General features: G+C 51.8%; 1 protein-coding gene across 5 annotated transcripts in view; it reads left to right on the top strand.

The window, feature by feature from the left end:
* The first annotated feature begins 5067 nt into the window (after positions 1 to 5067).
* The window catches only part of COQ8A (coenzyme Q8A), a 47024-nt gene continuing 24631 nt past the window's right edge, over positions 5068 to 27460 (top strand). The window contains exons 1-2 of one of the 5 annotated variants that reach the window (XM_054519325.2): positions 5068 to 5493; positions 26139 to 26324. In XM_054519325.2, the coding sequence (XP_054375300.1) occupies positions 26148 to 26324 (177 nt within the window). In that variant the 5' untranslated portion in view covers positions 5068 to 5493; positions 26139 to 26147. Of the gene's footprint in view, positions 5494 to 6086; positions 6803 to 26138; positions 26325 to 27460 lie in introns of those variants that run through there. The other 4 variants (XM_024251887.3, XM_024251898.3, XM_054519324.2 and 1 more) reach the window with 4 other exon arrangements.

The following is a 27460-nucleotide window of genomic DNA, read 5'->3' as shown; positions in this document are numbered from 1 at the left end:
CACCTCACCCGGTTAATTTTTTGTATTTTTAGTAGAGACGGGGTTTCACCATGTTAGCCAGAATGGTCTCGATCTCCTGAACTCGTGATCTGCCTGCCTGGGCCTCCCAAAGTGCTGGGATTACAGGCGTGAGCCACCGCACCTGGCCTATTCACTGTTTTCTTCTTGTTCACCCTGCCCACATTATTAGTATTTTTTTTTTTGTTGTTGTTGTTTCTTGTATTTTTTTATTCTCTAACAGTAAGAGCAGAAGTTCTTAATTTTGATAAGGTCTGATTTATCAAATTCTTTTATGGGTTGTGTTTGTGGTATTCTAAGAAATCTTTGCCTAACCCAAGACCACTCAAACTTTCTCCTGTTTTCTTTTAGAAGTTTTACAGTTTTAGGTTTTGCACTTAGGTCTGTGATCTATTTCGAGATGTGGATCAACGTCCGCTCTTTTGCATATGGATATCTAAATATTCCACCACATATTTTTTAAAAGACTATTCTTTCTTTTTTTTTTTTTAAGTATTTATTGATCATTCTTGGGTGTTTCTCGGAGAGGGGGATGTGGCAGGGTCATAGGATAATAGTGGAGAGAAGGTCAGCAGATAAACACATGAACGAAGTTCTCTGGTTTTCCTAGGCAGAGGTCCCTGCGGCCTTCCGCAGTGTTTGTGTCCCTGGGTACTTGAGATTAGGGAGTGGTGATGACTCTTAAGGAGTATGCTGCCTTCAAGCATCTGTTTAACAAAGCACATCTTTCACCACCCTTAATCCATTTAACCCTGAGCTGACACCACATGTTTCAGAGAGCACAGGGCTGGGGGCAAGGCCATAGATCAACAGCATCCCAAGGCAGAAGAATTTCTCCTAGTACAGAACAAAATGGAGTCTCCTATGCCTACTTCTTTCTACACAGACACAGTAACAATCTGATCTCTCTTTTCCCCACATTTCCCCCTTTTCTTTTCAACAAAACCGCCATCATCATCATGGCCCGTTCTCGATGGTCGCTGTCTCTTCGGAGCTGTTGGGTACACCTGCCAGACAGGGTGGCCGGTCAGAGGCGCTCCTCACTTCCCAGACGGGGCGGCCAGACAGAGGCGCTCCTCACTTCCTCCCAGACGGGGTGGCCGGGCAGAGGCGCTCCTCACTTCCTCCCAGACGGGGTGGCCGGGCAGAGGCGCTCCTCACTTCCTCCCAGACGGGGTGGCAGCCGGGCAGAGGCGCTCCTCACTTCCTCCTAGACGGGGTGGCGGCTGGGCAGAGGCGCTCCTCACCTACCAGACGACGGGCGGCCGGGCAGAGGCGCTCCTCACCTCCCAGACGACGGGCGGCCGGGCGGAAGCGCTCCTCACCTCCCAGACGGGGGCGGCCGGGCGGAGGCGCTCCTCACCTCCCAGACGGGGGCGGCCGGGCGGAGGCGCTCCTCACCTCCCAGACGGGGGCGGCCGGGCGGAGGCGCTCCTCACCTCCCAGACGGGGCGGCCGGGCGGAGGCGCTCCTCACCTCCCAGACGGGGCGGCCGGGCGGAGGCTCTCCTCACGCTCCTCACCTCCCAGACGATGGGCGGCCGGGCAGAGGCACTCCTCACCTCCCAGATGGGGCGACCGGGCAGAGGCGCTCCTCACTTCCCAGAAGGGGTGGCCGGGCAGAGGCGCTCCTCACTTCCCAGACAGGGCAGCCGGGCAGAGGCACTCCTCACTTCCTCCCAGAGGGGGTGGCGGCCGGGCAGAGGTGCTCCTCACTTCCTCCCAGACGGGGTGGCGGCTGGGCAGAGGTGCTCCTCACTTCCTCCCAGACGGGGTGGTGGCTGGGCAGACGCGCTCCTCACCTCCCAGATGGGGCGGCCGGGCAGAGGCTCTCCTCACTTCCCAGATGGGGCGGCCGGGCAGAGGCGCTCCTCACTTCTTAGACAGGGCGGCCAGGTAGAGGCGCTCCTCACTTTCCAGATGGGGCAGCCGGGCAGAGCGCTCCTCACTTCCTCCCAGACAGGGTGGCAGCCGGGCAGAGGCGCTCCTCACATCCCAGACGATGGGCGGCCAGGCAGAGGCGCTCCTCACTTGCTAGACGGGATGGCGGCCGGGCAGAGGCACTCCTCACTTCCTAGACGGGATGGCGGCCGGGCAGAGGCACTCCTCACTTCCTAGACGGGATGGCGGCCGGGCAGAGGCACTCCTCACTTCCTAGACGGGATGGCGGCCGGGCAGAGGTGCTCCTCACTTCCCAGACGGGGTGGCTGGGCAGAGGGGCTCCTCACATCCCAGACTATGGGCGGCCAGGCAGAGACGCTCCTCACTTCCTAGAAGGGGTGGCGGCCGGGCAGAGGCTGTAATCTTAGCACTTTGGGAGGCCAAGGCAGGTGGCTGGGAGGTGGAGGTTGTAGCAAGCCGAGATCACGCCACTGCACTCCAGCCTGGGCAGCATTGAGCATTGAGTGAGCGAGACTCCGTCTGCAATCCCAGCACCTCGGGAGGCCGAGGCGGGCGGATCACTCGAGGCCAGGAGCTGGAGACCAGCCCGGTCAACACGGCAAAACCCCGTCTCCAGCAAAAACACAAAAACCAGTCAGGCGTGGCGGCGCGCGCCTGCAGTCTCAGGCACTTGGCAGGCGAGGCAGGAGAATCACAGGAGCCCGAGGCAGGGAGGTTGCAGTGAGCTGAGATCACAGCAGTACAGTCCAGCCTCGGCAACAGAGGGAGACCGAAGAAAGAAGTAGACAGAGACAGAAGAATGGGAGAGGGGGAGGGGGAGGAGGAGAGGGAGAGCCACATTATTAGTGTTATCTTCAGGCTGGGTGTTCTTTGCAGGTACCTTGTTTTTTTAAAAAAACTTTTTATTATAGAGAATTGGAAACATATATAGGCAATAATATAATGAACCCCTGTAGACTCATCATTCATCTTCCACTATTATCAACTTGTTACCAACAAAGCTGGTCCCCCATAAAATGGAGTCTTTCCCTCTTTGGTGTTCCAAAGCCAATTTGGAAAAACAAAAGCAAGTGTCACGTAGTGCAGGCCTTGTTGGATGGCCACGGAATTGAGAAGCAGGAGCTTGGTTCATGAACTAACTTCTCAGCTTGTGAAAGTCAGGAAGTCACAAGTATAGGGCCTCTTTAATGAAGGGGTTGGGTATTAAAAGCTAGGGGATAATATTCATGTCTTTTTTGGGAATGGACAGAGAACTTCTCAAAACTAGAGTATTGCCTTCCTTTTTTTTGTCCTTTTATGGTTTCCTCTGGTCATTGTCATGGTGATTATCAACTGTCATGGTGCTGGTGGGAATGTCATTTAGCATGGAAATTAGATTATAATGAAGTTAGAAGTTCTTCAGAGGTCAAGTGAGCTGCCTTCTTGGATCTCAGTGTTTGGTCATGTGGGGCACCTTTTGACCACAGGTATCCTGTTTCCTAAAGGTAAGCCAGGGTAGAAATTCACCTGTCACATAGGCATGTAATGTAAAGAAACCCATGGCCTGTTCACTTCCCCCATCCTGTAATATTTTGAAGATAATCCCATATATAATATTACTACATCTGATAATGTGTATCTCTAAAACATAACGACTCTTTAAAAAAATCTAACTACAATCCCATTATCACACCTGAAAAATAATTTGCAGGGAAAATCTTTGCACTAAAAGCCAGGTCAAGAAAGAAAGAAATGTGTCTTTAGTATAATAAAGCTGAGGTCATTATTTCACAGCGAGTAAGGTCAAAGTCGTATTAATTTGAGGAAGATCTTGTCTTTGCATAGACTAGCTGGAGGTCATTTCTCTAGTAAATCAGACTGGCAGTCCTTGAAGAAAAACTAATGTTTGTGGTGGTGGGTTATGCTTGTCTTCAAGGTACTTTAGGAGAGAAGCTGGCCTTGGCATTGCTGGTGGAGTAGGACTGAGCTAGCATGGAAGCCGCCAATTCCTGCCCCAGGTTTGTGAAACTAAGGCACCATATCCTCTCCCCACTTAGCAGAAGCAGGAGTTGATGACAATCACATTCTCATCCAGCTGAAATCTGATGGGGAAGAGTTCATAAGATTCAGGAAGTAATGAACCAGGAACTCTCTTACTCCATGGACTGTGGTCTGGGTCACTAGGCTGGGAGAGCTTGGAGGAAACAGGGAGGGAACAGTGTAACTGTGTAAGGGAACAGTTACTGTAGGAGGAAGCAACGGCCACCCTTGAAAGGCCTTGAGGCTTGGTCTTTTTCTCCTGTGTGGGAAAAGGGAGCCAGCTGACCTAATCAAGGCAAGCTGTCAACTGTTTGGGGCAGTTACTTGAAACTTAAGCCAAAATAACTCCTTAATTGTCCTTTAAAATGTACTTTGTATTTAGTGTGGTGAAGATGGGGGAGGCAGAACATGGGCTGTGGGGAGGGCATGTGAATGACTGTGCAGAGAGGAGCACCCAACAGCCGACCAGTGCCCAGCCACAGACGCCACAAGGCACAGTCTCCATTCTCCTTGGAAAAGCCCTCCCCTACCCCTAGGAAGAACGGAGCCTGACAGAGCTTGTGTTCGCCCATATCACACACACTTAGAATTCTGTTCTTGGGGACTCAGGCAGATCTCTGGGGAGCCGATAGGGGACTGTGAAGTTAGGTTCACTTCTGGATTTCATTATAATAAAGCAGCCCCCTATCCCCAATTTTAGGCATCAACATAGAACAGCTAACTTTAAATTTTTCCAAATGATAATATAAAACAAACGACTTTCAATTAAGTTAAATGTCAATATTTGTGAACCAAAAAGTACCTGCATCAGTTTAGAAATTTATGTTGCGAAGGTGAAGGACTCGCGCCCAGAAGACAGGTCTGTGCCTTTCTCCAAAGATGATTTTGAGGGCTTCAATATTTAAAGGGGAAAAGCAGGCTGGAGGGGAAAGATGGAAGGTATGTTCACATTACTGAAGACACATGTTGCGAAAAAGGGAGCAGGTAGGGCAACAACTATGTATTTGGCGCTCAGTAAATCGGCACTTTACACAAGATAAGGTGAACATAGAGTGGAGATACTTCACCTTTAATCTGTAGCTATCTGCTTAGGAACAAAAGGAAAGGCAGTTGCATGACTCAGCTTTCAGCTTAATTTTTTTCCTTTTGGCAGTGTGAATTTTCGTTTCACAATACCAAAAAAAAAAAAAGCGGGGGGAGGCTCAGAATAAGGAACAATCCTTTGGCTTGAGTATTTCATTTTATGAAAAACTAAATTGTTATTTCTTTTTTCCACAAGAACGACTAACAGAGCTGAACACCAGTGTTTGGGGTCATCTGAGTGGAAATTGTCGAGCCGACTTTGGCTCATACGTTCCTTTTCTCATTAGGGAGGGAGTGACTGGGCAAATCTGCGTGCTGGTGGTGGCGGTGCCTCCCAGGGCTGCTCGGCGGGGCTGCCGAGGGCTGGAACCGAGCTCCATCCCGTGTTGGCTGCGCGACCCCCAAAACCCCGGCTGTTAGCGACTGCGGGCACCTGCACGCCGACGAGACCGGTGGGCTGACAGCGACTCCGGTGAGGGTACTATCTCTTTACCCTCGGGGCGCGGGTGGCAGAGGCTTCCTGTTTTGAGGATGGCGCCACACAAAACAAGCATCCTTAGCCTGAAGGGCCCCGACGCCGGAGGTAGAAGTGCGCGGCCTTGCCCGCCGCGCTTCCCCTCCTCGGAGTGCTTTTTGTGCACCCTGGGAAAGGGGCTCTTGCTACATAGAGAGGAGCAAAGAACAGGCATCGCCCGGTCCTTAAAGCGGCGGCACCCTCCACGCCCCGCAGTCGCGTCTGCTTGGTCCACAGCCTACCCTCCCAGGCCCGCGCACAGGCCCAGCAAGCACCAATCTGGAAGCAACAGGCACACAGCGGGCCTTTGCGGCCACGCACACTGCATCGCAGTGAAAAAGGCTCCCGTTCTCAAGGCGCATGCGCGCAGACCACCAACTCCAAAGCCAGGCCTCCAGCCAGGGTTTGCTAGAGGGAAAGGTAGCCGGGAGGTGGGGAAAAGGAGAACGGGAGGGCCCTGTCCGCTAAGGTAGCCTCCCATTGGCTCCTCTTGCTCCGCTCTCGGTCGCGATTGGCTACGGGCCGGGAGCACGGGCCGAGCACGCTCTCACGCGCAGAGCGGCATTCGGCAGGCGGACGGCGGCGCAGCCAATGGGAGCGGCCCGCGGGGCAGGGCTTGTGCGCTGGGACTGCCCCGGAGGGAGCGAGTTGGTAAACAGATCCGGAGCGCGTGGCGGGCGTCAGCGCAGTGGCGAGCGCGCAGAGGCGGGCGCGGAGGCGGCTAGAAGGTGACCGCGGAACCCAGCTTCCTGCAGCCGGGTAAGGCTGCCACCCGCCGGCCCGCCGCGTGCCCGGGCGCCGTCTGGCTGCGGCCAGAGCTGGGGTCAACACCCACCTGAGCCCTTCTTGCATTCTCTTCATGTGACAGCGCAGCTTCCCCGCGAGTTTCGCTGGCCGCGAGCTTCAGGTCCGGACGCAGTGGGGGCGCCTCAGTTGCAGGGTGGGTCCTCTGCGGCCGTCTCACGTCCCTGGGTCCACCTCAGCCCCTCGTTCCTATTTCGGGGAGGAGACGAGGGCCACGTGCAGAGCCTTGGGTCCCTGGGACACGCCCGCTGCTTGCCCGACCGCCTTCCCGCTGCCGAATGCCGGTTGCCCGTGCCCTTTGGTCGCCAATACAGCTTTCCTGCTTCGCTTTCTAATAATGTTGTTCTTCACTCCCAGAGCCCCTTGCACTGTGTGTCTGGGGCTCTAGGCTCGTTGCCCCTGGCTGCAGGTTTGGGTGAGAAGTTTGACTTCCTTGGCTGGAGCCAGCTGTTGGGCTTCACAGGTGGGAATTTTGTGTGTACTTGGGACAGGGGATCCTTTTTGATCCTTTCTTCCTTTCGCTTTTCTTTGGCCTTTCCTCTTCTTCAAACACTGGGGGGTCTTGTGAGTGGTTTGGGCTTACTCCCCTAAACTCGAACCTTTCCGAGGCTCATTCTCACCCATTGCACAGAGGTAACAGCCACTCTGCCAAACTCTCTTTGGGCGATGGGGAATGCTGCAGGGGCAGGTTTGGGTGTTGGGACTCCCCATTTGGGTGAGAGATGTCAGCTTCCTGAAGGGTGAGAGGCTTGTGTGCAGTCTTCCAGCTTGGGTCGGGCCTGCAGCCTGTTGAAAAACTTGTGCACGTTCCCTTGGGCCTTGGATCTACGTGACAGGACTGAGTAGCTGGTCATGCCAGGCCTACCTGATTGCCAAAGGATTTGAACATTCATTGATGCCATCCTGCCAGTTGTCACGCTGTGGATGGGTGGGTCGTCCTGGCAGAAGGGCTCTTGGGAGACTCTTCTTTTGGAGGAAGGCCTTTCTCCTGAGGAGAGACAAAATGGGAGCTACAGGAGCAGCATCTTTAAGACTCAGGCGGCTGGGCGCGGTGGCTCACGCCTGTAATCCCAGCACTTTGGGAGGCCGAGGCGGGTGGATCACCTTAGGTCAAGAGTTCGAGACCAGCCTGGCCAAAATGGTGAAACCCTGTCTCTAATAAAAAAAAAAAATACAAAAATTAGCCGGATGTGGTGGCAGGCACCTATTATCCCAGCTACTCAGAGGCTGAGGTGGGAGAATTGCTTGAACCTGGGAGGCAGAGGTTGCAGTGAGCCAAGATGGCACCAGTAGACTCCCCCCGGGCAACAGAGCGAGACTCAATCTCAAAAAAAAAAAAAAAAAAAGACTCAGGCAATGGCTTAGAGTGTTTTGTTCAGCCTTGCAAATGGTGCGGACTATGCAGAATCGTAATGATTTGGGGCCTAATGTTGAGCAACTCAAAGGAAAAGTGAACCAGGCAGAATGGGCACCTCCCTCAGAGCCAGTGTGTTATCTAAGACAAAGTTTTTCAACCTGTGGACTAATGACATTTTGGACCCATAATTCTTTGTTGTGGGGGACCTGGCCTATGCATTGTAGGATGTGTAGCAGTATCCCTGGCTTCTGTCTACTAGACTAGCACCGCTCCCCACCCCTTCTAGCCGTTGTGACCATCAAAAATGTTTCCAGACATTGCCACATGTCCCCTGGAGGGCAAAATCTCCCTTGGTTGAGAACCACTGAGGTAAGACTCTAAAAAGAGTTGTCCTATGCTGCCAGGGGTCCCTCTGGGACCTGCCCTGAGTAGGTGAGAGGTTTAGGCAAAGGGTAGTGTTGTGCCTCCTGCCCTAACCCAATGGTAAAAGCCATGTAGATTGGGCTACCTGTGCACCTAGGAGGGCAGAGGCAAAACCTGCAAGCAGAAAGTTAGGAGGTAGACACCCATGGGCATGTACTGTGCCTGCTAAATGTGTGGCAGTGACTGGCTGGGTTGGGGGTGCTGGAGAATTAGAAGACTGGTAGCTTCTCGGGGATACTGCAAGACTAGGGGATTTGCACATGAATAACTATGGGCCAGTTTTAAAATAGGAAACATGCTTAAGCTGAGTGCTGGCACAAAGGCTAACTCAGCTATCCACAAGTGGTTCTTCAAGGAGATGCTTTATTCATCCTCACTTTTTGCTCAGACAGCTCTGTGTCTTGTGATGTGGGAGGGGCCAGGCCTGCATCTGCAGGGAGTGAGTGGCTGGGTGCATTTCAAACATACGTATGTGTATTTTTACACAGCAGTGTGGACATGGGTATGATTTGTGGAGTTCTTTTGTAGTTGCTTGAAGCATCAGTGTCAAGGTCAGTGAGCCTTTTCTTTTTCTTTTCTCCTTTGGTCAGCCTGCTCACCAAAGAGGCATGTTTATGTGTCTGTGGAGAAAGGTGCTTTACTTCTGAGTCTAATTTTTGCCTTCAGTGTAATCCAGAATTTACACCCCAAATTTCTAAGTCCCAAACCGATTGGCATGCAGAAAAGCTGAAAAACAGGGATTTCTTGCACAGGGCAAGGAAAACCATCCTAAGCCTATTCAATGAGTTTCTCTTTCTTGCTGTTAATTGAACCTGTGGGGATGTATCGGGATTTTCCCGTAACACTCCTTGGTCAGTTAGGGGATCTTTTGGGTGCCCTTTGTTCCCTATAGAAAAGGATCAGGAAGGAAGGTCACTTCTCCTTTCTCAAAGAGAATTTTAAAGAAGGCTATTATTGGGAAGCTCAAAACTTGGCAGGATAATTTTCCAGTAAGAACCATGGACACTGAGTCATTATCTTTGTCCGTTGAAACAAGAGCTGTGTGCAAAATTAGACAGGAATATTTAGACAGAGAGTTGTCTTGATTTGACAGTGGCATCTGGAGATACTTCTGTCATTCCTGTTAAGCAACAGCCAGGAACTCGGGAGAGCCAGTGGAAAGGAGAGCTGGTGGGAGTAAGTGAGTTCGAGGGTCCTGCTCTTTCTGGAGTTGCACATATGGAGGGGTGGGAGCCCCACGGAGGTGGTTTGTGAGAAGTGAGGATGGCCTGAGTCCCCAAGGGGAGACAGAACCGAAGGCATGGATTCAAAGAAATTTATGCAGGTGGAATTTCTAGACTGACTACCTGGCTGGATATATGGCTGAGATTTCTAATCGGGGGGAGAGCTGGATGATGGAGGAAGAGCTGGTTTGGGAGAATGTGGTCATGTTAGTTTTAGACATGATGGGAGCCTATGGGACTTCTTTCCATCCTGTTTGATATAATTTGCATACAGTAAATTCATCCTTCTTAGTGTGCAGTTCTGCACAGTTTGACAAAGGCACATAGTCACATAACCCCTACCACAATCAAGCTATAGAACAATTTCATCACCCTCCGAAATTTCCCTGAGCCCCTTTCCAGTTGCCTGTGGGTCTTTGAAGCGGTGATGCGGTATGTGTGTGTGTAACTTGGTTTGTTCTGGAAATGGGTTCGGTGGTTGAGAGGTCCTGGCTGGCCTGAGGGTGGGGAGACATCAGTGCAGAGCCTGTGGAGGGGCTCTGGCAGCCCAGGAGCCAGTGCAGATGGCAGGGAGGCAGGGGTGTCGAGGACCAGCCTGGGAACTCCCAGGCCTCAGAGTAGGTGGAGAAAGAGGAGCTGGGGGAGGAAGCTGAGGAGGTGAGGCCAGAGAGTAGGGAGGAGGGAGGGCTTCCAGGAAGAGTGTGGGGCCAGCAGGGAACACTGTGGGGCAGGGGGTGGCTGAGGAGACCCACTGGCTTGAGCCCTCAGGTGTCACAGAGGGGCAGCTTGGGGTTGGGGCCAGACAGTGTGTGTCGAGGGAGCAGGGAAGATGGCAAGTGCACTCCGTCCTTGGGAGATGGTGGCCATGTCCAGAGGGTGGAGGAGAAGCAGAGCCTATGGGAGGTTTATTTAAATGTTTGGTACAGGAGAGCAGAGAGTGGGCTTGTGGGCTTGAGGGGAGGGCTTTTATGAAAGGAGATCGAAGGCAAAAGAAAAAAATAGGTCAGGGGCAAGGTCTTGTTGTGGGAAGGAGGAGGGATGGTCAGTGTTGGAGGAGATTGGACAGAGGCAGGGGAACGGTCTGAGAGGTGTGGCCAAGAATGTGCGGGCACTCCTATCTGGTTGCCCCCATTTCTGGAGTAACAAAGGTCCGCTAGAGGGGGGTTGAGGCCTTCTGTTTAATGTGAGAGGGCCAGGGGTGGGGGCTTGAAGAGCCATAGGTGCCTCAGCATCCTTTGAGGAGTTGGTTGTACCCTGTGAGAGAGAGAGAGAGAGAGAGAGAGTGTGTGTGTGTGTGTAGAAGGGAGGCAGGAAGGTAGGTGTTTCCGGGTCATATGGAAAAGCCCAGTCCCTTATTTCTCCTTACCTCTGCACCGTCCACTGGAGTTTTCCATTTCCCAGAGGTGTGTTTCCTGAGAGAGAGAGAGGCTGTAGCGCCCCTCTCTGCCTTTGTGAAGACAGCAGGGTTGGTCTGCCTGTCACCTCTCACTATTTCATAGAATCTCTAGAAGGCTCAGTATCTGCGTTGTTTTCAGCATTACTCTTTCTAGACCCCATTACATCCCAGCTTTCAGAACAGCCCTGTGTGTGCTCTCCTTGCTGACCTTCTGTACTCCAGGATGCATGGCCCTTTCCTAATCTCTGGGAACTAGACCTCCTCCAGATCAGTCGCCTCACTTACACATGAGGAAATGAGAAAACGCAGGCCCCAAGAGGAGAAGCGGTGTGCCTGAGGTCACCCGCGCTTGGTGGCCTTGCTGTTGGTCCTCCCCGTCGGCCCTCATCACAATATATGCGGTGTCATCTGGGAACTGGAGGACCTGGTGGCAAGTTCCTGCTGTCCGTGGGGCTGGATGAGGGGTCCTGGGGACAGTCCACATGAAAAGAAATGTTAAAGTTCAAGCTCAGAGCCTGGGCCCCAGCCCAGTGTTTGTTCTGTGTTTGGCACATTTTTTGTTTGGCACTGATACTGGCTCGGAGGAGGGTAAAAGTAAGAGTCGATTGCCCGGTAAGCTGAAGGTGGTTACTGTTTGACAGGTGCTTGAGCAAACATCTCTAATCTCCCAAGATTGAAAAAATCCTTGTGGCTCTTGCTCCCTAAGGTGCCAGCATGTGGTCAAGGGTTGGACACTGTGCTGCCGCCAGGCCTGTTGTAGCTCCTGTTTACACCTGCTTGGTGCTCACGGTTCATGGGCCAGGGCTGATTGGCCTGCTGAGGAACAGCTGCCTGCTGGCTTCAGCCCCTCCTCTTTTCCCTCAGTCTTAGACAGGGATGGGGGTGAAGCAGAGGAAGCAGTAGTGGTGACTGCATCCCCTGCTCCCTCCCTGGGTCTGTGTGCCCACCATGAGCGGGATTATGAAGCTGGCTTGGAAACTCATCTGGCTTTTGCTTCTGTAAAAATCACTTTTTGAACGGGGGGGTGCTGCTGCCATTTCTGTGGCTGTGCATGTTGGGGGTTCAGGTTCCCCTGGTGCTCAGCCTCCTCAGTGGTCTCGTCAGTCCTGGGCTCCCGATGAGGGAGCTCAGGAAGCCACGGAGCCTGGGTGCCTGGGCCCTGCCTCACTGACTCATAATGGTAATAAACTTATGGTGTGTATGAGGACAGTGCCAGACTCCGTGGGGGATACAGAACTGGGAAAGAGAGGGCCCCTCCCTCCGGAGCTTACCTTGCAGTAAGGGAAATGGGACAGGCACACACAGAGTCATACAGGGCATGGCGAGGTGACCTTAGGCCATTAAGAGATGAAGGAGTTTAGAGGAAAGGAGATGACTTGCCTATGGTGGGATTTACCTGTCCAGCAGGGTGGCCAAGATTCCAGCAGGGTGGCTAAGATTCCAGCAGGGTGGCTAAGATTCCAGCAGGGTGGCCAAGATTCCAGCAGGGGAAATGATATTCCATGGGGAGGAGGGAGCAGGATGTGGAAGCTGGAAAACCTGTGTGGGTGTTGGGCGGGGCCAGGGGTCCATTCTGGCTGAAGCGTTGGGGCACGGAGGCAGCCGGTGAGAGGTATCGCTGCAGAGGTGTCTGGGGCTCCGCAGTGAAGGGCCTTGCTGGCCAGGCCAGACCAGGAAGAGTGGAGATCAGCAAGGAGATGGCCACCTCTCTTGGGCCCGTGGTCCCCTCACTCCCTGCTGAGGCTCTTCTCATTTCTCGTTGCATGTGTGGTTGTTGTCTGTCTAGGATTGCCCCTTGTCTGGGTTAACTGGGTGATTTTAAAAGCTTTCGAGGTTTTGCATACACATGTAGTGCCTGAGGGTTGCATGTGACCTCAGGGCAGAACATGTTTATTTAACTTCCATACCAGTGATGTGTGCATGTCCACACCTGGCCTGTGTGTGGCATTTGGAGGTGATGCTAATAAAGGTTGGTGCTGGTGTTGAGTGTGGCAAGACTGAGAGCCACGTGCCCGATGGCTCCTCCTAGCTCTTGCACACCCAGAGGCAGTCTTCAGTTTGGGGCATCTGCCTCTTTCCACTATTTATGTTTAAGATCAAACTGGCTCTGGAACCAAGCTTTGCCTCTAGTGGGTGGGATCACTGGTGCTGAGAATTGTGATACCCTCAGTCCTGACAGCTGACAAACGTTCCAGAGCAGGGAGTTTGGCCAGATGGCCTTTGAGAGCCTTTGAGAGCCCAGCTGGCCCCAGGATTTTTATGACTCAATTTTCTGTAACCAGGAAGACACGTTTCAGGATGTAAACCTTGCTTATGTCTCATATTGAGTGACTATTGATTTAACAAAAAAGGAGTTATTGATTTGGGGCAGTGTTCTTCTCTGCTCTCAGCTTCCTAGTCAGTAAGAAGTAAGGACTGGAGCCTGAGTCAGACAGGTGTGGAAGGGTTCAGCATGCCACAGCTTTGGCCCTTAGGAGATTGCTCAGCCTTGATGAGCTTTAATTATCCCATCAGTGAGTGGGGATAATACCTCACCAGGTCTTTGTAAGAATTAGAGGTAATATAAAGTGACAGGCAGACAGAGGGGAATAATAAATGGTAGCTGTTCTTGTTACTATTCCTATTTCATTGAGATATTAAACCTGAAGTAAAAGTGTTTTTGAAAGATTAAGAATATAAAACCCAGGCCAGGCACGGTGACTCACATCTATAATCCCAGCACTTTGGGAGGCCGAGGTGGGCAGATCACTTGAGGTCAGGGGTTTGAGACCAGCCTGAGCAACATGGTGAAACCCTGTCTCTACTAAAAATACAAACAAATTAGCCAGGTGTGGTGGTACCCACCTGTAGTCCTAGCTACTCAGGATAATCACCTGTGCCTGGGGAGGTTGAGGCTGCAGTGAGCTGTGATCATGCCACTGAATTCCAACTTGGGCAACAGAGTAAGACCCTGTCTCAAAAAAATATATATATATCTATCTACCTGGCATGTAGTATGGGCCCAATATAGAGAAAGTCGACAGGACTCCATCATTAAGAACAGGAATGCGCTGAGCTGTCTGTGGGGTAGTCTATCACCTAGCTTGGTGCCTGGCACTTTCTTGGCATTCAGGAGTATTTGTGGAGTGACCAAAGTTAATTTAGAAGAATGGTCTGGAAATTATTCTAGAATACAGCCCCTCTCCCCAACCCAAGGATCTGCTTTAATTTCCTATGGCTGTTGTGATAAATTACCACAAACTTTGTGGCTCAAAGCATCATAAATGTATGATCTTACAGTTCTGGAGGTTAGAAGTCTGAAATTGGTCTCACTAGGCTAGAATCAAGGTATCAGCTGGGCTGGTTCATTTCTGGAGGCTCAAGGGCAGGACCCGACCCATTGCCTTTTCCAGCCTAGAGGCTGCCTGCATTCCTTGGCTTGTGGCCCCTTCCTCACAATGGGATCACTCCAGCCTCACTTCTGTCTCCCATCACCTAATTCTGACTCTGCCCTGCCTGTCTCCCTCTTATATGGGCCCTTGTGATTACATTGGGCCCACCTGGATAATCCCCCATCTCAGGATCCCTGACTTCATCACATCTGCAAAGTCCCATTTGCAGGTAACACTCACAGGTTCTGGGGATTGTGGTATGGGTATCTTTGGGACACCATTATTCAGCCTACCCCAGCCACCCACAGTATTTTGGCCAGATTTAAAGACAACCCTGTAAGCGTCTGAAAGAAACGTTGAAAGAAACTCTTCAACTTCAACTTTAGGATCCTTAATTACCTTCCTGGGTGGCAGTGGTTCATGAATTCAACGCTTGTAATTTGTGTGGGTGGATCATTCTATGTGTGTGGGTGGAGTGGGAAGAGTCAGAGTTGTCTGAGACAAGAGCCTCCCACAAGGAGCTTATCGTTTGAAGAGAAGAGAGGTCCATGTGCAAGAAGAAGAGTAACTTACAACGTAGGAATCTGACCAGCGAGTTAGATCAGCTGTCAGGAGGACGTAAATATGGAAGAGCTGGGAATCAAGGGCTTGAATAGGAATACGTTCTTGAATTTATATGGTGCTTTAACACATTTCAAAGTATGTCCACCCACCCCTCCATTTATATTGGATAATATAATAACTTATACCATCATTTCCAGGAGAGGAAACAGGTCAGAGATGGTTCAAGAACGTGCATGGAGCAGCCCAGCTGGTCAGGGCAGAGCTGATTCCCAGCCCCAAGGCCCCAAGGCCCTCACCCTTGGCTAATGGGTGGGTTTTCAGATGTACAGAGATGAAGGGGTGAGCGGGTCTGCCTGAGAGAGTAGGACCTGCAGAGTGGAGTGCACTCACATGGCTCACGCCGTAGCTGGAGGCTGGAAAGGAGGCCGGGGGCCTGATTTCGAGGCCTGGGACTTCAGGCACAGGAGTTTGAGTTTTATATATATGTCTACATACATGTCTACAGGTAGAGGAGCCATTTGAGCAAAGCGTTCACATGATGAACGTGGATTTTATTATAGGAAGAGGAATCTGGCAGGAGAGTGTTCCGTAGCTCGGAGCTGGGGAGCTTGTGGGAGTTAGAGGGGTTTTTCTTCCCAACTGCCTCTCCCTGAATGTATCTGGGCAAAAGCCTCCCATGCTGTTTTCTCCTTTAAGATGAAGTAGTAAGGAATACCAGCAGACATTTGTGTCCCTGGTTTCCAAGCAGGCTGCCAGCACTTTGGACTGCCTCTCCTGAATGATTCCTCATACCACAGCACTAAATGAACCACACTGGTCCTCCCCCATCCCAGCCTTCCTCCCAACTCAGGTGTGAGACTGTGCCTGGCAGGAACAACTGCAGGTTATCCAGACTGATCCTATTTACCCTAACCTTTGGTCTCACCGAGTCTGGACTTCATTCTAGAATGTCTGTGTGCTTGCAATAATACTACCAACAATAATGGCATTGGCTAATAGTTTTTAAGCACCTACTATATGTCCTGAATGCTGTTACATGGATTTATCCAGTCCTTTCAAGAACAGATGAGGAAACTGAGGCACAAAGATAAGCTCACATGACTTGATTTAGGTCACACTAGCAAGTCAGTGACAGAGTCATGATGTGAACCCAGGTCATCTAACCTCAGAGCATCTTAACCATGTCACCAGTATCACTTCCTGAGCCAAATATTTTAATTTAAATGTTTTAAGCAGTAAACTTCACTAGGTTTTTTAGTCAGAAAACTAAATTGCCATCAGGACCCTGCGCTTGGCTGGTTGGCCTTTAAAAGCCTTGTGTGTCATCGGCTATATCAACTCACAGAGTGAGAGAGGCTGCTCGGGACCCTCTGTTGCCTGCCTGTGGTTGGAGCTCTGAGCCCATGCAGGTTCACTCACGGTATTGGGTCCTTCTCTGGACTATCATCGGAGGCTGGAACTTTGCCTTCTGCTACTTTTATATCACCCCCAACCCTGTCCGCTCTCAACCCAGTGCTCACCACAGGGCAACTCACCCAGGGAATCCTCAGAATATCTTAATCTTCCAATAGATGGAGAATGGAGGTTTGTAGCCTGGGACATCAAAAACACATTGTTTTGCTCTTTTTCTCCTCTTACCTGTTAAACAGGTTGCCTAGCTCCTGAGCCATGATGGATCCAGGTCCCAGCTTTACTTCTTAAAAGCTGTGTGACTTTGGGCAAATTACTTAACCACTCTGTGCCTTAGTACCCTCATCTGTAAAATGGGCATAATATACCTTTTGAAAATGATTGAGTTAATACATCTCTGTGCTAAGTAGAACACTGAGCCCAGAGCCTGGCATATACTAAACCCAGCAAAAGCAGCTGTAGTTATCATCGGCATGGTGGGCTGGTTCTGCTGCTCACAGAATAAAAACATCTGTGGAACTGGTTTCATTCATGGGGGAGAATGTCAGTGCCTAGTTGCTTGCTTTTTTTTTTTTTTTAAGAAAAATTTGGCAGTATGGGATTCAGTGCCTGCTTTCAACAAGCTCTTGTTTATGTTATTAGCACAAGAATGTATAATTTTTAAACAGTTCAAAGAAAAACCCCAGTAGTCTGGAAGCAACTTTCAAGGGAATTTGAAGTCCTTAGCCTAGAAGGCAAGTTGAGCCCTGGAAACTCCCTTCCTTACAAGGCATGACCCACTGGGACATCCAGAGGCTGTGGGTACAGACCTGTGTGAGGGCCATGGCGAGCTCAGACCTCTCTGCCAGGGCAGACAGGCCAGCATGTGTGGCTCACCAGGAGGCCACCAACGCCCTGCGGTCAGAAGGGACTCTGTGTGGGGCATGGGGTGGAGGCAGCAGCATGCGTCCCTGTCTGCCTCTGTGTCTCCCCTGACCCCACACCCACATCAGTGCTCGCCTTGCAAGGGGTTCTTGTAAAGGAGGCTGAGAAAGTGGAGGGATGAAGGAATGATTAGATGGTGGATGATTTTATTATCAGCCCAAGCCCAAGCCGTGGACCAACAATGTGGAGGGGGAATGCGGGTGTCTGCAGTTAGGCTGTGAGCCTCCTGAAACGGCAGGAGGAGGGAGGAGAGCTGTACAGGAAGTTGGCATTGGACATCCCCTCCCAGCCCCCCAGGCCTGCCCCTTCATGAGCAGCACTTAGGGGCCACCCTGGCCTGGATGATACAGTAACAGGTGGCTTGCCTTTCTCTGGCTTCACCTGGGGGCCTGTGGGTGTTGGGCAGCTCTGTGTCTGGCGAGGTGAGCCCATTTCTCAGGGTCAGGAGCAGAACTATAATGGGGGGTCCTTGCCCCAACACGAGCCTTATTGGGGTGTTCTCATTCAACTCTGGTGACCTTCCAAATTTCCTGGGACAGCTGTGGTTTTTACTCTTGTCCTAGAATATGAGTCGACAAATAGTAAATATTTTTGGCTTTATGGGTCATAGATCTTTCTTGCAACTGCTGAACTTTGCTGTTGTAGCCAAAAAAGAAAAAAAAAAAGCAGCTAGGGACAATACATATGTAAACGAATGAGCTATACGTATTCTATAAATGGGTGAGCAGGCTGTGTTCCAGTAAAACTTTATTGATAAAAAAGCAGGCAGTAGGACTGGATTTGGCTTGAGGACCATGGTTTGCTAACCCCTGCCCTGGAAGGACACTAATTATGTATCTTAATTTTTGTTGCAAAAAATGTGGTCACTGCACTTACTGCCCAGTTCTAAACTAGGATCCTGTTTTTTTGAGGATCAGGGGTAAGCACCCTTTCATTATTTCCATCTTTTAACCCAGAGGCCAACATTAGGGAAGGCAGGCAGACCCGCTGCTTGTTCCAAGTGATTTTTTTCCCCACTGTCCCGAGAAGGGCAGTTGAGCCTCTCTCTCCAAAGTGGAGGTGCCACATTCCATCCGCCTGGTGGCCTGTTAGGAGCAGTTGTCTTCTGATGAAGGACAGTGGCTAAACAAGGAGAGGCAATGTTTATGCCATTCCAATCTGCTGCCTAACCCTCGCCCGTTCTGCTCTGGACAAGCACTTAGGGGATGGGGAATACATTTGTGTGCTTGCTTACTTTTTAAAATTTTAACAAAAGATATTTAAGATTATTTTTATTTTATTTATCTTTTATTTTACTTTTTTTTGAGACAGGTCTTCTTGCTCTGTTACCCAGGCTGGAGTGCAGTCGTGTGATCATAGCTCACTGCAGCCTCAAATCCCTGGGCTCAAGCGATCCTCCCACCTCAGCCTTCTGAGTAGCTGGGACTACAGGTGCAGCACCACGCCTGGCTAATTTTTTTGTTTGTAGAGATGGGGATGTCCCTGTGTTTCCCGGGTTGGTCTTAAACTCCTGGCTTCAAGCAATCTTCCCACCTTGGCCTTCCAAAGTGCTGAGATTACAGGCATGTGCTGCTTCACCCAACCTGATATTATTTTTATAACATTTATTTTCTATTGTAAAAGTAGTTCATGTTCTTTGTAGAATATTTTAGAAAATATAGATACAGGTACAAAGGCTGTAGAAAGATTTGTCTTCCCACCACTCTGTGAAAAGCAGTGTTCTTGTTTTTGCTTCGTGTCACCTTCCTCCCTTTCTTCTCTCCTTTCCTGCTCCAAAAGGAAAGATGATAGTTTTGTGACCTGCTTTTTATTTCCCGGGAATATATAGTACACTTTCTTATTTGTCAATAAACACCTTTCACAGTGTTATTTTATTTTATTTTATTTATTTGTTTTTTGAGATGGAGTCTGGCTCTGTCTCCCAGGCTGGAGTGCGGTGGCATGATCTTGGCTCACTGCAACCTCCGCCTCCTGGTTTCAAGCCGTCCTCCTGCTTCAGCCTCCTGAGTGGCTGGGATTACAGGCGCATGCCACCACACTTGGATAACTTTTGTATTTTTAGTAGAGGTGGGGTTTCACCATGTTGGTTAGGCTGGTTTCGAACTCCTGACTTCGTGATCCACCTGCCTTGGCCTCCCAAAGTGCTGGGATTACGGGCATGAGCCACTGTGCCCGGCCCACAGTGTCATTTTTAATGACTGTGTGGCATGCCCTCCTATGAATATTCTACCGTTTAGCTAACTAATCTTAGGCAAGGTTGTGATGTTTACATTCTTGTAGTGAATGTTCACATCCATTTTTAGGGAGATGTAATTGGACAGGTTTTGCCAGGCAGGGCCTGAGGAGAAGGGGAGAGGGGACTTCCTGGAAGATGTGCTCTTTGGGGCCAGCTCTGAGAGCCCAGCCCTGGGGTAGACTCTTGGGTACAGGCTCCTGGGCTCCCACTGTGAAGGCCTCACTCAGCAGGCCTGCGCTGGGGCTCACTGACAGGGGAAGGACGGAGGCTTTTTTCCCTCTTTCTCGGCTCCTGGGTTCTTCGTGTGTTCAGTTGTCTTTGAAAACTGGTAGCAGGTGAGGATATTTCAGGACCTACTGACAGAGACCCTGAAGCTGGACCTCGCGAGATGGAAGCCGGGAGTTGCCCGAGATGTTTGAGTGATGCTCCCTGGTGTGTGATCATAAAGACTGAGGTGAAGGTTACATCTAAAGAGACTCATGGAGTTTGGTTCAGAAGTTTGAAGTCTTTGCCTCAACACATACATTCTTGTGAGTCCTTGGAGGAAACAGTCAATTGTTTTCTTTTTCTAAGAGTAAAAAAGGAAAAATTTCAAGGATGTAAAGGAATGTTTCAGTGCCCACACAGGCTAGAAATCGAGAATGTTCATGCCCAAAGTGAAAAGACAGTTCCTGGCTGGGAGGGGAGCAGAAGGCCACTGCCAGCCCCTCATGGTGTCCTGAATATCATTAAACAGTCCTTGCCAAAGCATCCTTGAAGTGACAGTCTTGAGAGCCTTTGGAGGTCTGCTCTGTGGGTCACGGTCTCTAAGCTCATTCACTTTTGATTTCCTTTTTCCGTTTCTTGAAGAATAATGGAAAAAGAAGGGGCAGGTGGAAGACTTCAGCCTAAGGGCAAAGCCAGACTCTTGGGAAGAGGGTTGCAGGGGGAGACTCTTAGGAAAGGGTCTCTGTGGAGGCGTCCTGCCTGGCCATAGGCATGGGCCACCTCTGCTCCCTTCCCTCTCTTCCTCCAGAACCGGGGTTCTCAAAGTAAGTTCCTGGGACCCGCAGTGCCAGCAGCACCTGGGAACTTGTTAGAGATGCAGATTCCCGGGCCCCACCCCAGACCTGCTGAGACGGAACCCTTAGGGGTGTGGCCCAGCACTCTGGAGTTGTCTTAAGGTGATTGAGACGTTCGCAGCAGCTTAAGGACCAGTGCCTCAGACCAGCCTCCTGAGAGGCCCTTGATTCTGTATGTGGAGTAAAAGTTGCCAGCAGGTGTGAGCCAGCCAGAGAATAGCAGGCTTTCTCAAACTTTGGAGGGACCAGCTGAGTTCATTTCCTTGACAAATATTGATGACCTGTCTGCTCAATCCTGAGCATGGTGCTCGGTGCTGGAGAGAAGAAGACAGATGTGGTCCTTGTCCTATGGCTGATGGTCCTTGTAGTCCTTGTCCTGTGGCTGACATCCGACTGGGGAGACAGCTAGGCAGATTCAGGAAGTAGTCACTGCTGCGCTGGAGGGGGTGGGCGCAGGGTGCTGGGAGGCATGTTGGGGAAGCCTTCCCAGAAGAGGTGATGTTGCTGCTGAGATCCGGGAGGAGGAGAGGAGGTGTGCCCCCTGTGCACAGGCCTGCGGGAGGAAGCCTCTCTGGTTCCAGGAATGGGATGGCCTGGCTGGAACCTAAAGGCAGTGGAGGGAAGGGCAGAGCCATGGTGAACGGTTGCTGCATCACCCAGTGGGAATATCAGATGCTCGAGGGCAGGGGAGGAGGCTTGAAAGAAGTGTGTGGTGGCCGCATTCCTCAGGGTGGGAGCCCTGGGAGGATGAGGTGTGGGTGGTAAAGTCAGTTTGGGACATACTTCCTATAGGAGGTACCTATAGGTGGTTGGGGTGCTAGGCTTGCAGCAGACAGCTGCCCTGGGGAAGGCTTCTCAGCGTGGACTCTCCCTGAATCCCACTCTCCCTGGCTCCCACTCTCCCTGGTTCACTCTCCCTGGCTCCCACTCTCCCTGGTTCACACTCTCCTGGTTCACACTCTCCTGGTTCACACTCTCCCTGGCTCCCACTCTCCCTGGTTCACACTCTCCTGGTTCACACTCTCCTGGTTCACACTCTCCCTGGCTCCCACTCTCCCTGGTTCACACTCTCCCTGGCTCCTGCTCTCCCTGGTTCACACTCTCCTGGTTCACACTCTCCCTGGCTCCCGCTCTCCCTGGCTCCCGCTCTCCCTGGTTCACACTTTCCCTAGTTCACACTCTCCCTAGTTCACACTCTCCCTGGCTCTCACTCTCCCTGGTTCACACTCTCCCTGGCTCCCACTCTCCCTGGCTCCCACTCTCCCTGGTTCACACTTTCCCTAGTTCACACTCTCCCTAGTTCACACTCTCCCTGGCTCTCACTCTCCCTGGCTCCCACTCTCCCTGGTTCACTCTCCCTGGCTCCCACTCTCCCTGGTTCACACTCTCCTGGTTCACACTCTCCTGGTTCACACTCTCCCTGGCTCCCACTCTCCCTGGTTCACACTCTCCTGGTTCACACTCTCCCTGGCTCTCACTCTCCCTGGTTCACACTCTCCCTGGCTCCCACTCTCCCTGGCTCCCACTCTCCCTGGCTCCCACTCTCCCTGGCTCCCACTCTCCCTGGTTCACATTTTCCCTAGTTCACACTCTCCCTAGTTCACACTCTCCCTGGCTCTCACTCTCCCTGGCTCCCACTCTCCCTGGCTCCCACTCTCCCTGGCTCCCACTCTCCCTGGTTCACACTCTCCCTGGCTCCCACTCTCCCTGGCTCCCACTCTCCCTGGTTCACACTTTCCCTAGTTCACACTCTCCCTAGTTCACACTCTCCCTGGCTCTCACTCTCCCTGGCTCCCACTCTCCCTGGCTCCCACTCTCCCTGGTTCACACTCTCCCTGGCTCCCACTCTCCCTGGTTCACGCTCTCCCTGGCTCCCACTCTCCCTGGTTCACACTCTCCCTGGGTCTCACTCTCCCTGGCTCCTACTCTCCCTGGTTCACACTCTCCCTGGCTCCCCGCCTCTCCCTGGCTCCTACTCTTCCTGGTTCATACTCTCCCTAGTTCACACTCTCCCTGGCTCCCACTCTCCCTGGCGCCCCCCCGTCCCCCCCGGTTCACACTTTGCCCAGAAGAAAGGCTTTTTGTGCCACTTGCTTCTAGCTTCTTATACCAGTCATGTCTAGGCTTTGGTGGCAATGTGACTGCAAGAGACTAGAGGACGGTGGGTCCTTGGCTTTTAGAACAGACACCATGCTTTGCTGGCGAGGAGCTGGTTTACAATGCTGTGCTCTGTATTTACGGAGGAGATTGAACAGTGGCTTGGTAATGCAGACGATGTCCCTGGCCTGCTGTCATAGAGGAGATGAGTGACAGTGAGTTCTGGCTGTGAAGGGGGGACTTGGAGTATATAAGGGATCCTCAGAGTAAAATTCCTTCCTCCCAGTGGGTCCTGAGTGGACAGGGTGTGATTCTCTCATCTGCTGTCTGTCAGGATTGACTGTTGAATTCATTTTTAAAAAGGACACAACTCATTTTCCTATTGATATATCTTCTTGTATCTGGCCGGTTAGACAGCCTGTGGGGGTGTCTTTTGGTTTTGGAGACTAGATTTGAAGGTCCCCATGACCCAGATAATTTCCAGCTCTTGTGCAGGTCAGGATCCCCGAGTCGGAGCCTCATCTCCAGCATGAGTGAGACGGTGTCCCTGAAAGGTCAGAGTGAAAGTGTAGCCAGAAAACGCCCTCCTGTGGCGGGAACACAGCCTTGTGCAGCTTTCTCAACCCCTGTCCGTGGGGGTTGGGAAGCTGCATTTATCACGGTTCTTTTTCTCTCTAGACACTTCAATAAAGACATTTATTTACTTCAATCATGATCCCAACTCCATCGTGCTCAACTAGTCACCGAACCAGCATCAACTCCATTAATAGTCCTAATAATAAAGCCCCTCAGATGTCAATATTTGATCCTCATGTTTCAGGATACTCCTCAGTAGCCATTGCCGTAGTATAGCCAAAAATAACCGTCATGCCACCCAAATAAATCAAAAAGACTGTCAACCCCACAAAAGCCCCTTAGAGCAGGTTAGCACCTTAGGACCAGAAAAGGGGTCTGATGAGGCACCCAGAGCCCTTCCGTACTGAGCTACTGAGGAGGGGCGGAAGAGGTCGAGCCACACGCTGGGCAGCGGCAGCTGGTGGATGTGGGCCTGGAGCCCCACGTCTCGGCTCCAGGTCGTCTCTTCCACTCTGCCTCTGATCCTGGCGTGTCAGCATCAGTTGGCCTCTAGCTGTCTCCCTGGTGTCTGTGCCCATTATAGAGGTACGGGCATGCCACACTGCCATGAGCCCTGGGCCAGGGCAGGTTCATCCAGGGCCTACAGGAACTAGCCCAGAGCCCTGGGAGAGGTCAGTGAACTTGTGTCGAAGGAACCTCCGGATGACTTTTTATTTTGGTTTCATGCCTGGCTAGTGGACACTCCCAAACATGAGCACCTGTCTCCCACCCCCACTGCTTTATTATTTATGGTCATTCTTTTGGCTGCCCCCTCCTCAAAGGAGAGCAGGCAGGCACACGGAGGCCTTCAGGAGGCCGCTGTACCAAGGAGGCACAGAGCCCAAACACTCCATTTCAGCTACTCACAGGCGAGACCCCAAAAACGTGCTCATGGAGCGGCAGGAAGAAGTAGGGTGGGTGGGAGACTGGTGTTCCTAGCGAGGGCCTGGTACTTGCAGATGAAGTCACGGTACTGATAGGATTTTTAACTTGTGTATTACATGTGTTTGAGGGCTTTTATTTCTTTAAAATCATGATGAAAATACCTCCTGGTGTAGCTGTGTGCCTGGTTCTTGGTATACCCGTGGAAGGGATTCGCAGCAAAATTGTGGGATCGTTGAATTATGAGGCACTTTGGGATTGTGGTGCATTAGAAGTAGGGTTTTAAGACCTAATTTTTGAAAACAGAAGGTGAGAAAAGTTCTGGACAGATGTTTCCTTCTGGTAGTTATTCCCTTTCCCTCCTTTCTACTTCTATGAGAGCAGAGACTCCCTTGCAGAAAAATACCTGGTGTTAAGCTGGCATGGTGGTGCGGGCCTGTAATTCCAGCTGCTTGAGAGCCTGAGGTGGAAGGATCACTTGAGCCTTGGAATTTGAGGCTGTCGGGTGCCATGATTATGCCTGTGAACAGCCGTGGCACTCCAGCCCGGGCAACACAGTGAGACCCCTCTCTTAAAAAAAAAAAGTACCTGATGTTGATGAGGTGTGAAGGGTTCACTTTGTATGGTAAGGGGAAGTGTGGGTGTGGCCCCTGAACAGTAGGTCAGTGATACTTGTCAAAGGGGGGTGGGTACAGGCTATGGTTTTGAAATGATTCTACATGTTATTCTGCTCACAAATGACAGACTGTGTTTATTAGCAGCATCTGTTTATTAGCAGTCTGTGTTTATTGATTTGAGAAGAACAGGTTTTGTCTCCCAGTATGCAGGGCCATATATCCGTGGGGTATTTCCCCTTATCGGGCCCTCCTTCCAGCAGAGTGGGCACTCACCCTCTCTGCTTCCTGGCTCTGGCGCCACTGTCTAGGGTGGGGCTTGGCACCAGTTGGGAGTTCACTGGGTATGTAGGATACAACTGTTTAGGTAGGAAGAAAGGCACAACCAAGTACTCTTCAGTGTGTACTTTTTTAGATGGCTTATTTATTTGCCACTTTGAAAGTAGGACATGTGAACTAAGAAAGCTACCCACAGTGCTCCTTGATGCTTCCTTTTCATGTGGTGGTGCTTGATGGTAGTGATGTCACTTGGTGGTGTTGGTGCTTAGTGGTGGTGGTGGTGGTACTTGGTGGTGGTGGTGGTGCTTGGTGGTGGTGGTGGTGCTTGGTGGTGGTGGTGGCAGTGGCGGTGGTGATGCTTGGTCGTGGTGCTTGGTGGTGGTGGTGGTGGTGGCGGTGGTGATGCTTGGTGGTGGTGCTTGGTGGTGGTGGCGGCGGTGGCAGTGGTACTTGGTGGTGGTGGTGCTTGGTGGTGGTGCTTGGTGATGGTGGTGCTCGGTGGTGGTGGTGGTGCTTGGTGATGGTGGTGGTGGTGCTTGGTGGTGGTGGTGGTGTTGCTTGGTGGTGGTGGTGGTGTTGCTTGGTGGTGGTGGTGGTGTTGCTTGGTGGTGGTGGTGGTGATGCTTGGCGGTGGTTGTTCATTTCTTTTGAATGGTGGTTAGGATCTTCCAAATTGATTGCACTGTGGGTCTGGACTGCAGTTTGAAAACATCAGTTTGGTGAATAGTTGAAGCTGAGGGTGGGCCGACCCTGAGGGGTCAGGGAGGGGCTCTGGTTGTCCCTTGGTCTGTGGATATCTGTCACAGGCCTCACTGGGCAGAGCAACGGTGGCTGGGCAGGGACAGGCAGCCTCAGCCCCTGAGGGTTCGGGTCGGAGCACCAATGCCATTGAGTGGTCCCCTGGACCTTGCAGGGAAGTTCTTTGGGAGTTGGATGCTCCTGTCCCAACAGACAGTTTTGGTCCAGAGGGAAGAACCCTAGACTAGGAGTCTGTGCGCCTGACTCAAGTCCTGGTTCTGCTGTGAATCATGAATCACACCACCTGTCTGTGCCTCAGGTTTTCCGTAGGGTGCTTGTGAGGCCCAGGTGAGGAAATGTGTGGGAAGCAGCAAGCACACCGCACCACTGACTCAACGGCCTTTATTCTGCTCCATTCCCCTGCAGTGTCCAGAGTCACGTGGAGCCTCCCTTGAGCCCTGGGCCCTTTCTTATCTCTTAGCAGAAGGGGAGATCAGTGGAAAAACCAGCCCTCTGGACCTTCTGCTCAGAGTTTGGTGTGGAGTTGGTAGTGTGGGTTTGGCCTGCAGAGGCCTGGGGCCTCCCCTGACTTGGCCTCCTCTCTTCCAGCCCTGAAGGATGGCTGCCATATTGGGAGACACCATCATGGTGGCTAAAGGCCTTGTCAAGCTGACCCAGGCGGCCGTGGAAACCCACCTGCAGCACTTGGGCATTGGAGGGGAGCTGATCATGGCGGTCAGGGCCCTGCAGTCCACGGCTGTGGAGCAGATTGGAATGTTCCTGGGGAAGGTGCAGGTAAGGGGGCCTGGCAGTGGGAGGGGTGCTGGCAGGAAGAGGGTGGGACCTAGAGCTCTGGGGGAGACCAAGGGCTGTGACCAAGACAACTGGTCTGTGGTGGCCAGGGCCTGAGGGCCCACCAGCTAATGTGTCCCACGGTCCTTCCAGGGTGGGACAGGGCCCCTGTGTGAGGCGGTGGCAACTATAACAGAATTCCATAGACTGATGGCTTAAACAAATGCACGCTTATTTCTCAAAGTTCTAAAGGCTGGAAAGTCACATATTAAGGTGCCAGAAGATTCAGTGTCTGGTGAGGGCCTGTTTCCTAATCCATAGATGGCCATCTTCTCACTGTGTCCTCATGGGGCAGGAGGAGGGCAAGGCTGCCCTCTAGGGCCTCTGTTATGAGGGCACCAATCCCATTGAGAAAGGCTTCGTTCTCATGACTTAATTACTTCCCAAAGGCCCCACCTCCCAATACTATCACACTAGGGGCTAGGTTTCAGTGTATGCACTTTGGAGACACACAGTGCAGTTTTTACTGGGGCCCATGTGTCCATCAGCCTGGCTCAGCCTTCGAAGGCCCTTCCCACTGAGCCTGCTGAGCCTCCACCAAGGCCTGGCCTCATTTTTGTCCTTCAGTTTGCTGAGGGTCTCTGGGCTCCTGATTGGGGGCTCTCCTTTCCTTGGTGGCAGCTGGCACAGCCCTTCCAAGAGCAGCTTCATCTCCGGCCTCTCTCTCATCCCTGTGCCATCTAGGGTAGGAGATGACCTTTTGTGCCAAGGTCCAGGAGGCCTTGACGTCTTACCTCCAAGGGGTGATTTTCAGTGAAATCGTGTGCTGGAGAGGTGACTATAAATAGGGCTGGCTACAGCAGAGCACTGCCCACCATGGCGTCACCTTGCACAGTTGCCAGCAGCTTCCCTGACAGTCAAGGAGACAGGGTAGGGGGTGTTTGTGTGCCTGTTGTGTGCGTGCACCTGTGTCTGTGTGCTTAGGCATGTGTGCATTGGAGGTTGTGTCGTAGCCTCTCTCCTTCCACGTCTGTTCTGTGGATGGCTGATTTCTGGACAAAGGTCACCGCCCTCCTGCAGGCTGTGAGGCTGTCGCAGCCCCCAGGCATCTCAATCTCAGGTTTAGGACCCGCAGGCCC

The sequence above is a fragment of the Pongo abelii genome, chromosome 1 (genome assembly GCF_028885655.2).
Source record: "Pongo abelii isolate AG06213 chromosome 1, NHGRI_mPonAbe1-v2.0_pri, whole genome shotgun sequence".
Lineage (NCBI taxonomy): Eukaryota > Metazoa > Chordata > Mammalia > Primates > Hominidae > Pongo > Pongo abelii.
Note: the sequence above shows the minus strand (reverse complement) of the source record. Positions and strands in the feature narration are given on the sequence as shown.